Source organism: Oxyura jamaicensis, chromosome 1, assembly GCF_011077185.1.
Source record: "Oxyura jamaicensis isolate SHBP4307 breed ruddy duck chromosome 1, BPBGC_Ojam_1.0, whole genome shotgun sequence".
NCBI classification, from domain to species: Eukaryota; Metazoa; Chordata; class Aves; order Anseriformes; family Anatidae; genus Oxyura; species Oxyura jamaicensis.
The window spans coordinates 123421317-123435669 of NC_048893.1; the positions used below are offsets into that span (position 1 = coordinate 123421317).

At 41.4% G+C, this 14353-nt stretch overlaps 1 protein-coding gene across 8 annotated transcripts in view; it reads left to right on the forward strand.

Annotated features, from left to right (window-relative positions):
* MAP7D2 (MAP7 domain containing 2) overlaps window positions 1–14353 on the forward strand; it is a 77841-nt gene that overhangs the window by 32725 nt on the left and 30763 nt on the right. For all 8 annotated transcript variants that reach the window (XM_035319825.1, XM_035319883.1, XM_035320013.1 and 5 more), the window contains exons 2-3: window positions 8346–8423; window positions 11536–11699. In XM_035319825.1, coding sequence (XP_035175716.1) covers window positions 8346–8423; window positions 11536–11699 — 242 coding nt within the window. The remainder of the gene's footprint in view (window positions 1–8345; window positions 8424–11535; window positions 11700–14353) is intronic.

The window sequence follows — 14353 nt, forward strand, 5'->3', positions numbered from 1 at the left end:
GAGTCTGTTTTGCCCCTGCAGCTTGACCTGTGCTTCAGTCTTTTGCCGCAGTGGGAAAATCATCTCACCTTTTCTCTTTGCTGTGAAGCAGGATGCAGTAACTTTTCCAGGTGCTCGTGTGAGAAAAGCTAGCAGTTTTCTCCAAATAACCATCTTTGCAGATCCCTGCACCCCTTGATTTTAAATTACAGCGTTGGAAGTTGCTGTGAAGGTTTAAGTAAATGTTGTCATCGTCAGCAAAAGGGGAAAAAACAAAACAAAACAAAACAAAAAAAACACTGAAGCAGCAGGGATGGAGCTCCAGCTGCAGATCAGCTCCTTGTCCACGTGGGGGCTATGCAAGACTGCGCTGGCTGGAAGGACGCCGCTAAAGCTCTTGGTATCTGGACCTGGAAAAGCAAGTCTGTGCTCTCCCTTCGCTTGTGCCATCTTCATGCACTTTAGCTGTCATTTGAGAGCACAACACAGCGATAAAAACTGTAAAACAGCTAAAGCATGAGATCAACGCTCAGTGCTACACACCAGGAAAGCCAATCAACCTGAATAGGAAGTGGTTTTTAATGTGCGCTTGGGGATTACATGCTAACTGGAGGTGGGGGAAATTGATGCGTACCGTTTCCATCTCGTTTGCTGATGCTTAAAATATCAGCGTGTCTCAGTACAATGCTGGTTTTCACTTGGCTCAGCTTGTCTAATGCATAATAATAAGTACATAACTCCTGCAGGTGTTGGCATAGAAATGGGTACCACACGTCCAGAAACCAACTTTTAATGAGGAGTAGCAGTGTATTAAACTACACTGCAAATGCAAAGCGCTTGTGTCTAGTTTATTTCAATGAGCAATAATGAATGACACCTGGCGTAAAAAATATATATATAAAAGTTTCTGGAAAGAGATTGAATTTCTTCTGTATTGATGTGCATCTTCCTTAAACGCTGCAGTTCAGGCTGAAGTCACTGAGATTGATAAACAAATGGGTATAATGCCAAAGCATTTCTCTTAGATAATTTGAGAAAATGACTCATAGGCTTACCGTCCTATGATAATGATTTTTCTTGTAAAGGTTGGGAGATGAAGTCAACTAGCCAAGCGGTATTTGGGTATTTATAGAAGCTCTTTCCAGTAACTGTATTTTTTCATCAGGTTATTAATTATGGCAGTACGTGAGCGATAGGGCCTCTTGCAGACTTGGGTGGAGTATGTGAATGCTCCCTGACGAGGTATTTCCACCTGTTCTAACAGAGTCGTTCTGCTGGGCTCAGTGAAACTAGTCTGTGCAAGTTAGCAAATGCAACAAGACTACTAAATGTGTGCCAGGACAATTGGTAGTTCAAGACAAATGCAGTGGAAGAAGAAAAGCTTTCACAGAAGCGGGGAAAAATGCTACCGTTTTAACATTTATGAATTTAGGGGCTTGGGGGTTGGTTTGTCGTTTTAGCCTATTTCTAGCTGGTACCAACAATTATTCCTTAGTGAACTCTACCATTGCTTATTTTCAAAATATTAATTGTGAATTAGAAGTAGCATTTATGTTTTTCTTCCTTTTTTTATCCATTTCAGAATGCATATTTTTATTTCCAGAAGGATTTTTTTTTTCCATTCATGAGGTGTGCTGAAAGAGTAGCACATAACTGTGCACAGAATTTTAAGATTATTTAGTTGCTCAGGGAGCGGGTTTGGAAAGGATGGCTTCTCATTGGACACAGAGTGTGCACAGAATGAAACTGTTATCAAGGTAGTGTCATGAATGCACAAACTCCTTTGGGATTATGGTCTTTTTTCCACTTCTTACTCTAGACCGTATGCATAGTTAGCTCACTGAAGGGGGAAAGTGCTACGTTATTATTTTTGGTTAATATTCTTGAGAATTTTAATTAACGTACCTTCTCAGTCATAAGAAAAAGTTGTGACTGGATTCATTTTAGAGTGCTGTTTTCCCCCATCTCAGTCAATGCATCTTCAAATTTGATTCTATTCTACACTGAGAATTTCTATGTTTAGTACAAGGGAAAAAAAAAAAATAAAGCAAGTTCTGTTTTAAATAAACAACAAAATTCCAAACTGCTTAAGTTGTTTTAAGATGTGTTAAAAATCATTCACGCTTGCAATTCTGGATAATGTCCTCTTTTTTGATAAAACAGCTCTAGAAATTGCTTAGACCTTACTGCAAATGTTTAACTAAAATCAGCTGCAATTAAGTAAAAAAAAAAAATTAAACATTTAGGTAGTATTTATAAATAAATGAGAATCTTCAGACCTTTTTGTTGTTGTTGTTTTTGCTGCCGTCTTTCTCCTTATCTAACTTTGCAAAATTCAGAATTTTTAGACAACTTTCCCGTTTGTGTAAGAAATATCTTGATACAAACAGTGCTTCTGCTGGTATTGTGCAAAAGATAAATTTCTCAGTGGGAGCAGAAGTGGAATGAGTGCATGGTCAAGCCCCCAGCTGCCTTGGAGCTAGCCATAGAGCTGTGGCTGCTCTGGTCAGTGACTAGTAGAGCAAGAGCTACCCTGAAGCTCGCGTTCAGGCACTTGGAGCGGTTTGCTAAGGCTCTTGGCCATAACGTTTAACTCTAGGAGCTCGGTAAACTCACTTACTAATCTAGCATATTCATAAATAAAAAGCATTTTGCTAATGTATTTTATCAGTTCTCCAAGTGATCTTGAGATGCATCTGCTGTGTCTGCATGATATTGGGGCCTGCCTGGGGCCCTGTTACGGCTACATATGGTTTATAATAAGGCATGCAGTCCCAGGGAGCTGATGAGGTGTTCATGATCACCAAACAACCTGAATCTACTTTATGTATCTTTTAAACGTTATTTGGCCAGCACCTTGGGATAATTTTATCTTTAGTAAACATACGAGCAGGATATACCTTGCTACTGACGCTTTTGGGCTAATATGGTATGCAGCTGGAGCTCTTGATTCACATGAGAAACTTGAACGTTTTGGGTGCAGATCAGGAGCAGAAGGCCAGCACCTTGTGACACTGCGTGTCCCAGCTGTTTAACTGGAGCATGCAGGTCCCTGGCAGGCACTCTCTGGTATCTGCCAGGCCTTGTCTTAGACAATTAGCCCAGGGTGTCTGAAATGCCCCTATGTCTGGAGCTGAGTCTGCCCTTAATGACTTCATCTGCTTGACAGATACCTATCGTGGTACTTTAACTAGATGTAATAGAAAGTGTTTTTTTTTCTTTTTTTCATTTTTTTTCTAGTGATATTTGACATCCAGCTTGGCAAATGTAACAATAAAATTAAGTAGCTGCAAGCTTTTTTTAATTAAAGAAAACTTCTAAAAATGCAGTTATCAAAGAAGAGGCAGATTCACTGGATTTTATCGAACATACCTGCAACTCCCTTCTGCTGTTTGTTTGTTTGACTCTACCTGAAAGCCTCTCAGCAATACCCTGTAATTAAAGTTGAGGAAAAGCCCTTTTTCTTGATGTAAGCAGTCATCCAGGTCCAGTCACATGCAGTCTTAAACCATTTTTCCCTTCAGAGTGTAGTCTGTCCCTGAAAACTTGAAGAATATAACATTTCTTCATTCAGCAGTACCCAGAGGGAAGCCGTGGCAAGTGGAAGAGGGTATTCTTTATTATTTTAAAGAACAGCCTCAAAAGGAGAGAAACCAGATTCCAGAGAGTAAAACATTGATTTTATAGACTGGGATTATATTATTTGAAACAAGGGAGACTGCCAGCAGAATGGTGGGTGGTAAGTGCAGTGATGTGTTTGTCTGGTCGTCTTTACAGACCTCCTTGCCACATCCCATGCCAGGCCACCTCCGTGCTGGCAAATGTATATTTTATGAGCATTCAGCTGTGTCGTCTCCCTGAACACTGTAAACAATATGGAAGAAAAATGCTTTCCCACTGACAGAACTGCATCTGAGCCGGGAATTTCACCAATGCAGCAACGTCACTTTAGGGTACGCGCACTGTGGCAAAGGTCTAAATAACATTGACCATGGTTGTGTGGAGTGGGCAAAGGTCTAAAGGCATTGAACGTGGTTGTGTAGGCTGGCCGAAGGTCTGAATGTGTTGGACGTGGTTATGTAGAGCTGGCCTTGGAGCCCCAGCTGACTCTTCTCCATTGGGATGCCTGCTATCAAAGGTTTGGGTATCTGCTATACATAAACACGTTGTGAAACCAAATACCGTAGGATATTACAGAGCACAGAAGAGTACATGGGTTTAAAAATGAAGTAAGAAAAAAAAAATGGATGGAGGTGCTACTTGCTGGCAGTTGCTCAAGTGCAAATTTCAGAAGAGGTGTCCAAGCAGCGGCTTGATCCTAACGAAGCGTAGTCTCAGCTTCCAGTAACCTGATTGTCCTGCTCGAGTGCTCATTTTCGCAGCCCAAAGCAGGGTATGGGTTTCACGAGACAGAGCTGGCCTTGGGTCTCGTTGGGATGTGGCGACCTTCCTTTCTGTCCTCAGCAGTAGCTGAGATGTTTATGCAACAGTATGTGGTGCAGAGCGCATGCACGTGTTCTGGCCCTCTTTCGTCTGTTAAAGTAGATTTATATTGTCCGTCTAAAAGGATCGAAGCTGTGATTAACATGCCAGTCTTCAGTTCTGTATGTATTTATTTCAAAGTAACAAGGTGTTGAAGGAGTCCATCTGCATAAGGTGATAGGTTACTGCTGCAGGATTGTTGATATGATACCTGGTTTAAGTTACATTCTTTTTCTTTGGAAGTGCTTGTTGTAACTAAGTCCCGGAGGAGCAGCAGGCCCTCCTCAGTCAAAAAATGAGGCACAATCTCGAGGAATTAGCCCAGCAGTCAGACTCACTCCTTTGAGACTGGGGACTCCTTGGAAAAGGTTTTTTTTGCGGGAGGGCAGGGAAATGAAGTATAAGTAGTACTTGGGAGGGTGAGGAGGGTGGTTTCCTTACAATAAAACCTTTGTTGTTGTTAATTGGGCATTTTCCTTATTCCCTAAGACAGGGAATAAAAGGTTGATAGAGAATTTTCTGCTCCTGGCTCTTTGTATTTATTACTCTGGTTGGCAGAAGGCACAACCACTCTATGTTGATGTCCTGACTCTTAAATTTTGCACTAACTGCTGCAAAGATTTTTAACCTTGTGTGGCTGTAAATACGAGGAAAGCTCAGGGTAAAGCTGAGTGTACAAGATATTAACCTGAGGTCACTTTCCACGTCACAGTGAAAACTGCTTTTTTGCTGTGGGGTTTTCTTTCATTCAAACCTCGTTGTGCCCTCTGTCGGCAGTTCGTAGTATGAGATAGAGATGATGATACGTTAATGGTAGGGTTGTCTGTGCTGGCTTGCTGCTTATAGTCTGCTTTATGAAACAGAATTTGAATTCCTATCGTTAATCAAATTTCTCACCACAGGTTACTGCTGCGCCCATTACTTCTATAATGTATGTTGCATGAAGATGTGTAGTAAATGCACTAATTTTGGCCTTAGTGCACAGAGTACAAGTTATTGTCCAAGGAATGGTTATTCCATCCTTCAAAGCTATATTTACTTTCAGAAGGCAAGTAAATTTCTGTTTTTTGGCAGGCAAGCTGATTCATGAAGTCAAGTGCTTGAGTTAAGAAATGCTAGTACTAAGGATGCCTGTGCAATTTTAATGCTACCCTTGCTGCATGCATATGTATTTATGATGTCTGTACTCAATTAGGTTGCACAGCATTATCCTCCACGTAGTTTTTTCCACATTGGTATGTTGCATGTTTAATGAGCAGTCATCCTATGCACTTGTTTCCTCTGTGACATAGCCACCTCTGGAGTGCTCTTCTCCAAGGTAGCCTTCAGATGATGGATCTTTCTCTTTCTAACTGCTTCCCAGTTTCAGAAGGAAATGAAGCAGGAAGCATAAATCACAATTCTTTTGCCGTGGACTTGGTTCACCTCGAGTATGTTCATCTGATGCGCTGCATAAGCCAAGGGACCTAGAAGGAAAAAAAGCTTAGTACGTGTGTGGGTGGAAGAGAAACAAGGATCACACAGACTGCTTCAATGCTGCACACATTTCTTAAGTATCTGGCATTACAATCTTTATATTCTTTTAATATTACCTGGATGGGATTAAGACACCCGAAGTCCTGAGAAAGCCCAGCTGAAATATCAGAAGTTCAGTCCCATCTCATTATACCTCAGCTTTGGACAGCTATGGCAGCTGTGAGCAAGGCCAGAGCTTGCAGATCCATTTGTGCCAGTTGCATTCATAAAGCAGTCAAGGTAGAGACAAATTCACTCTAACTTTATTGGCGATCATAGTGGGACATATATTTGATAGTGAGTTTCATAGATAAATGCAGGAGAGTGATGAAAGGCAGTGCAGGGTTTTGTGAACACGATCGAGGGGCTTTTACAATCCTTCCAGCTTATCGGCATCCTGGTTTCCATTTCACAAGCGCCACTTCTCCATCCCAGCTAGGTTCCTTGCCTCAGAAGCCCTCGGTTTCTCCCTCAGCTTGCCTCCTTCGTCGTTTAAGTCCCTGCTTGCTCCCAGGCCCACTCTTCCTTCCTCAGGCTCTTGTTCCAGGTAACCTCTGTTACCTCTAGTCTGAATCACAGAATCCCATTGTAGGTTTCAAGCCGTTTTGACTTTCAGATCTCTGAAAAACTTTCCATTGATGGGAGCTGTAATTTAGCCATGCTGACAACAGGAATTTCCTTCTTAGCTACTTCCTGCAGGACCTTTCAAAGTAGTTGCACAGCACTGTCACAGCTGCTTTACCGAGCCGTTTGCTGCTCTCACTGCTTGTCAGATCTGACAATAAATGGCATCCGAGTGAACAAACAAGTGGACAAGTCCAGGAGTAGGATGAGTCTTTGATAATAAATAGCTGTTTATCTGACCCACAACTTCTAGGTGTAATTAAGCAGCCAGCAGCTGTCATGGCAGTTTTGCAGGGGCCTGGCTGCCATCGGAGAGTCACTGTCTGCGTGTGTCGGCAGGGGAGGCTCAGAGATGGAGCTGGAAGGTGCTGTGTGGGGAAAAAGCAGGCTGTTACTCTAATGCAGAGCAGATGAGATCTGCATTTTCCCTGGCCACAAGAGACCACCAGGTCTGATTTTCAGACTTTCTACAGAATAGTGCCTGTGGCAGAAAGGTCCTTGCTATGCACCAACTTTGCTCCCATGGACAGGACACCCTCCGAGCCTGGGAGTGTGACTTTGGGGGAAAAGAACCAGGGCTACAATCAAAGTCACTTTTCCATCATATTTATCTGGGAAAAAAGTAGCAATTGCATTACTTGGAGCAAAAGGGAAGGATATTTCATCATACAGTAACTCAGTATTTGAACTCAGAGGAGCTCAAATATTGATTGTCAAGGATGTGAACCCCATGCCAGTTTGTGCTGCAGCCCCGCTAAGACCCCAGGAGATCCTGAAAGCAGAGAGAGAAACAAGGGCACCGGAGGCCCTGTAGGCTGTTGGACAAGGCTCCCATCCTCTAGCTGGTCTCTCAAGTCAGTGGCTGAAGCCTATTCAGAAAGCAGGGGCTGCTCTGCTTGCCTGAGGTGTTTCAGCAGCTTGGTGGAGGAGCCTGCACAGGTTCAGCTGTCTGCTCATCACAGGGCACGAAGGAAGGCAGGTAACTCCCAGGCACCCCGTGTGTCACGCTCCGTCTGCCTGGTGGAATCGCGCTTTTTGGTGGATCAGGCTGTACAAAGAGCTGCGGTGTCTGGATCCCGGTGCAAAACATCCTTAGGCAACCTCCTCCCAAACAGGTAACCTGCTTTTTGTACCGACTGCAGGAGGAAACTGTGTTTCCTACCTGGAGAAGGGGGTAGGAGGGCAGCTGCCTCTGTAGCCTCATCCAGCACTAATTACTGGTTGTTGCAGTGAGCTGGTGCTCGTGGTTTCCTGTGGGCAGGGAGGTTGTGTGCCTGTGTTAAGCCATAAATACAAAGGCTGGGACTTCCACAAAGCATTAAACTATGAGAGATCTGTGTACTGCTTTTACTGCTTTCCCGAACCGCCTCTTTTTTCTAGCCAAAAACTTGAAAATGAGCTTATTAACAAGGTTGAATAGATATTAATTGCATCCTTATGGTGTTTCCCAAGCAAGTTACAAACTTTTAAACAAGCGCTAACAGTATGCTTGTTCGCTCTGAGGAGAAGAGTCAGGTATTTACACGGATGAGCCGTGCTTGGACTTCAGCAGTAGGTACGAGACTGCTCTGGACATATCTAAATCCCAACTTGTTCTCCCTCCTCCTCCCCACCCCCCAAGTGCAAAATCGTATTTTTGTTTGGGTTGTTAAATGCATTCGATTTAATTTGGTGGGACTTTTTGAGTTCTTTTGTATGCTTTAATTTTATTAACGCTTTCATTTTTCTTCTCTTTCTGATTTCAGCCATTGATGGATTTCTGAAAACTGATGAAAGACAAAGACTCGCAAAGGAGAGAAGAGAAGAAAGGGAGAAATACCTCGGTAAGATGGCAGGAGGTGCATGTATTATTTATGTATATGCGCTAATAGGCTTACGTTACTTATGTGACATTTTATCTGTTCTGAATTCTAAACACTGTCTATTGCTAGTCTTTATTGCTTATATTATTACTTCTACAAAAGTAGTCTATGCCTTCTTTGATTTCCATTCTAAGGTTAATATTCAAGATACTAACTGTTAGATTTCTGATTTGTAAAAGAAAAAAAAAGAAAACTAAATAATCCTTGTGTAGTATTTATGATAATATGTAGGATGATTTGCTGAAACAGCCTTAGTTTTAGTCTGTTAAGTTTTAGCCATATTAAAAGATATTATGGAGCTGTTCAGTGTAGCATAAAGCTGAATATTTTTCTGTCAGTTTTAAAACGATTAATCTTCTTTCAAGGGAATGAAGACATCTATCAATTCATTGTTTTTTAAAGAGTCAGTCGTTTTTAATGTACTAACACCTCCAAGGGAATATCAGGGAAAATTTGTGAGAGAGAAAAATGAACTGTTTAAACTTTTTTTTTAATGTATGTGTGTGTGTGTGCATATATAAAGTTAAAAATAAAAAATAAACAAACTGATTTTCCTCAGTGCGCTAACCAGAAAGGCCAGTAGTACTGTTCCTTAAGGCTACCTGACATCACTTCCAAAGGGAATTGCCAACATTTTGATTTTGTAAAATTTAGGTTTGCCATATATTTTGAGGCAGTGGTAACTGAAACAATGTGGGCACCTGTGGAAAGAATCATAGTAAAGTACGGTTTTCCTTGCAATCAGTAAATAAACTGTTGACCGTTTCTTGATAAAACCTGAGGCCGGAGATTCGATGTTTTTTAGTTCAGTGAGCTTGGTGAGCAAGATTTCTTTTTGTAGTTCCTATGCAAATCTGCTTAGCGTGGACTTAGGTTTTAGTAGTTAATCTCCCCAGAGGTTTTGTCCACATGGGCATGCACCAGCCTAAGGTTTTATCTCCTACAGCTATATTCAGTCCAAACTACCTCTTCTTTCTTCTTTATTATCCCTGCTTTGCTGGATCCTGAGTAAGCGATATGAGTAGTAGATTGGAAAGGACTTGGATTAAAAAGCAGAAAGGAAGATGGGAGGAAAACTGAAAACTGGAGAATCTGGGAGTTGTAGGCCTAGGGGGTTTGAAAGGTGTTGGTTGCGGTTCTTATATCCAGACTGTACATGCCTTCTGGAAAGATATATATATATATCTCCACCTATATAGAGAGAGACCATTTCTAGAATAGGGAGCTCTGGATTTTGGCCTCAGTAGCTTTTTGTCCGCAGCAGGTTTATTTCAGAAGTTCAGAAAAAAAAAAAATAACACGTTGAGTTCCCCAGAAGGACAAATATTTATGCAGCCAGCAGGTACTTTTCAGCAATACAGAATAACCTTCTCATGAAAGCCAAAATTCATTAAATAGTGGCTTAGTATCCCTAAATCAAGAAAAAAATAATTGTATTTATGTCTGTGATGACAGAACGGTTTGCTTTTCTGTCCAGAATCTGTCCCAGGTTTCACCTACATATTCAAAAGGTAATTTTAGCACAATCTCTGGACACCTCACTCTATTTTTGTTTTTTATCAACTCCAGCATGCTATTTTCACCTGTTCTACATAACGTGGCTAGTAGTCATCAGTAATTAGTGACCGGTCACTTGTTTTCCACTGTCTCTGAGGTAACTACTTGTTGACAAATCCAAGTCTTCATTCTTAAGAGTCCAGGTTCACTTACAGCACTAACACCCCTCTCATATTGACCTGCCCTGCGGTTGAAAAAAAGTAGCGAGTCCTCACAAGACTAACAAGAATAAGGCAGCAGGCATTCTTTAAAGCAGTTTGGACATGAGGAATATCTTACAAGGATCTGTTATTCGAGAGGAAGAAATGCATCTGTTGGGAAAGCATCTGGTGTTAGGGGGACTCTGGCTTGGTGACAGAGTGATACTAGAAGGGGCTGATGGCCACGGCTGTGGTTAAAGAGCTGGGGGGCAAGGAGCTGAGGGGAAAAGGCTGATCTATGAAGAGGGAATTGAGATAGCTCATCAAGAGTCTAGGACTCATGGGAAGGTGAAAGTGAGAATGCTTGAAGGGTGGTAATTTGCTGGACAGGGAAACAGTGACAGAAAAAGTCAACTGGGGCTGAACAGGTGAGCAGAATGAAGGACCAGCTCTCGTATAAACCATGCTAACTCAGGATTTCCATAACTTTCAAGTTCTTAGCCTGGCAGCTGTGATAATATTCTCTCTTACATATTGGCTGTATGTATGTTGGTATGACGTTGCAGGTCAGTGTGTATGAAGGCATGCTTACTGACCTCTTTCGTGCCTTTTATGGAATGCACTTGCACGAGAACTGGGTTTTTCTTCACCGTTTGTCACATTAACTTCTGTTACTTATGCCCCCTGTGTAAAACTGAAGCAACAGTCCTGTTTGTAATGTTGCACTCTGAATTTCTGTAACAACAAGATAATGTCTCAAGGGGATTATGACTCCAGTTTGAAGAAACAACTGGACAAACTCTCAATAATAATACTAATAATAAAATCTTTTACTGCCTGGAGCCCATAACAGCATAGCATCAAATTATGAACAGAATGGTGTATTTTCAAAGCTTCATGGAAAGTTTAGCTTCTATTTTTATGTATTTATTTTGAAGGTAGCCCTGTAAAGAGAAACATAGTTTTAAAGAAATTCTAAGGGCTTTTGCTTCAACATAAGAAATTGATTCACTTTAAAACCTAGTGGGAACATTTGTTATGTCTGAAAAAAGAAATGGCTTTAAGCTACAGCGGGATTAGAAGGATTTATGTGTATTTATATATATATAAAAGAATTGTTAAATATTCTGCACACTGTCTTTACACAAGTGGGGGGACAAATTGTCACCTTATGTACAAAGGGCTTTCATATTAATTAGTGTAGCAGTTGAATTTATTAATCATTTAAGCATTTCTATGCACTGTTCTTTTGATCTTAGTGCACTAAAAGAGTCTGTATACGTGTTTGTTATTTTACTCTATTGTGTCATGCTGTCAAGTAATTTTAAAGTAGGAGAAAATTTGCAATAAGTGAAATGTGTTTTTCTCTGCCAAAGCTGCTAGGGAACAGCAGATACTGGAGAAGGAGAGGAGAGCAAAACTTCAATATGAAAAGCAAGTGGAGGAACGATGGAGAAGACTGGAGGAACAGAGGCAGAGAGAGGAGCAGAAGAGAGCAGCTGTTGAAGAAAAGCGGAGGCAAAAGCTTAAAGAGGAGGAGGTAAGGTCCACTGGGATTCATACAGCAGAGCAACTGTATCTGTTAGTAGTACTACATATAGTGGAATATTGACATGCACAGCAGGTTTCTTTCTTCTTTCTTTTTTTTTTTTGTCCCAAAGACATATGGACGTTACTTTGTGAACTGCACCCATGCATCACCACAGCCATAAATACTCTACTACTGCTTGTACAGTGAAAACACTTTTTTGTCCCTTCATTTTTGTCTGATCTCACAGAGTAGTCATCTACTTACACTAATATATCTGGGATTCTGATTGTCAGATGATAAAGCAGCAATGTCTCAGAAGGTAGCTTTTAAAGATGAGTGTTTCCATAAGATGGCAAGATTTTATTTACGCTTTCATAAATACAGTTTCAGTTGCATGGGCAGCGTAAACAAATGAGTATTTTTTTTCCTTGGTAACATATAATCAGAAATTCTTAAAGTAGTGAAGAATCTAGTCTGATTTAAATTTGTAGAACAGAAATAATCATACTTTTCTTCTACTCTCTCCATGGAGGTAATTTAAGGTTCTTTTTTTTTTTTTTTTGCTCTAGTGAGTCCAGTTTCTGATGCGGATCTCTGATTGCTGTGTGTGTGTATGCGTGTCTCCCTTCACCACATTCTGTAGAAAACACCAGCACTGCGACTGCAACTGATAAAGAATTAATGATTTTTGGAAAAGGGGGTAGTGGTTTAGAGAAAAAAAGAAAAAAGGGCGAGAGAAGATATTTCCTTAGTTTCAATAGAAAAAAGGCCTTCAAAATCCACAGTTACTAACCTTACCCCACACACTTTTTGATCAAATGTCTTTGCAAAAGAGATGAAATATTTCCACGTGGGATCAGAATAACATACTTCTTTGTGTGTGTGTGTGTTTTTTTTTTTTTCCTTTTGTGTTTGATTCTTCTCTTAATTTTCTTTTCAGGTTACAGTAAATTATATCCTGCCATTCCTCTTTCAACTGTAACACACTGTTTCTGGCTTCTGCATAATAGCTGAGAATTCATTTTAAAATGTTTTGTCATGTGAATCATTTCAAATTTTGTTAAGAAGGATGACAAAAACGGAAACAAAGGCTTAGGAGGTCTATCTCCTTCCACAGGAACATCATTGACCTGATGTTCTCCTTCCCCAGTACTTCCAGCTGTGATAACCTTTTGCGGCTAAGCAAAATCGATCTCCTTCATGGGGGGTGTAGAGGAAAGTGGCAACTACAAACACTTCCAAATCCCTGTCCTCAAAAATTGCACTGGAGGGGGGCAGGGAAGGGGAGAGGTGCAGGCAAAGTGAGCAGCTTGGCGGCTTTGCTTGCCTGCATGATTTACCCATGCTGGAGAAATCAGAGGGTGGGTTGTAAGACATGAGAGAGGCTGTGTCAGGTGAGACCCAAAGGTCTGTTCTGTGGGGAGCCACATCTCCTGTAATGGCCTCCTGCGTTGGTCCAGAGGTGGGTGTAAGAAGAGGCCTAGCATACGGTGATATTTTTCAGGAGTTATTCCCCCAGTATCAGCAAGTCTGTTCTCACCTAAACAGCTCCCCAGCATCCAGTTCTCATACTGGGAGACTTCTTTAATGACTGAAGAAAGGGTTGTTGCCTCCAAGTTTGTGATCATTGAATGAATACCAGCACTCAATAATCTGCTCATTCAGCCCATCCTTCAAGCTTAAACTGTCCAAAGCCTTGCATAAGCTGAGGAAGCTGAGGAAGGGCTAATGGGGGCAGGAGGACACGAGAGGGTGCGTGCTTGTTTGGGGTTGGCTTAGACCTGATGGATGGGAAGATCCAGGAGTTTGTGAAGGACGGAAGGTTACATGGAGTAATAATCTGTAGAAAATGGGAGTATGAGGGAGGAAAGGAATCGGGAAGGGGAGACACCACCACCTCCTGGCTTTGCTTCACAGTTACTCGTCATTCTCTCATTTCTCGAACTCCACTTGAATTTTACTAAAGGATCTGCCAAATCCACCCTCCAGTTCTGATGAACCACGGGTTTCTCCCCTCAAATCCCATATATGCAGTAGTAGTGGAGGTCTGAGTAAGGACAGTGATGAAGTCGCAGCTCCATGGGCATTGCAAATCGCTCACCGCACCTGAGTCATTCTGGACATTGGAGGTTGTCTTTGCTGGAAGAGCTTCGAGCCTGTATTTCCCACACCCTGTGGGTTTGTGACCTGGCCGGTGAGCCAGCATACTACAGCATGTGCTCAGTGTTTCCTTTTAAGACGAGTTTACTTGGGTGGGGACTGGAGCACTGATTTTACCTGCCCATCAGGTGTCTGAAGTGTCAAATAGAGAGATTTTATTCCTTGTTGTCTGCCTTACTGGTTCTTACTGGATCTTTCATATCTTCCTTAGGCCTTTTTTTTTTTTTTTTTTTTTTTTTGCTTTTTAGCACACCAGAAGGCAGTGCATATTTGTGACAGGAACAGGTTATATAAATCTCACTCTAAAAATATTGTTGTCTGTAAGAGTTTGAGAAGTGAATGGCTCTGGTTCATTTCATACATTAGAGCTTTCTATGCTCAGCTGCTTTGTATGCAAAGGACTTGTCAAAGAGGAAGTGACCAATATTTGATTTATTTTGCTTTTTTTCCCTCTCCACTGCCAGATAAGAGGTGGCAATTTCATAGTTTGTATTAATGGAAAT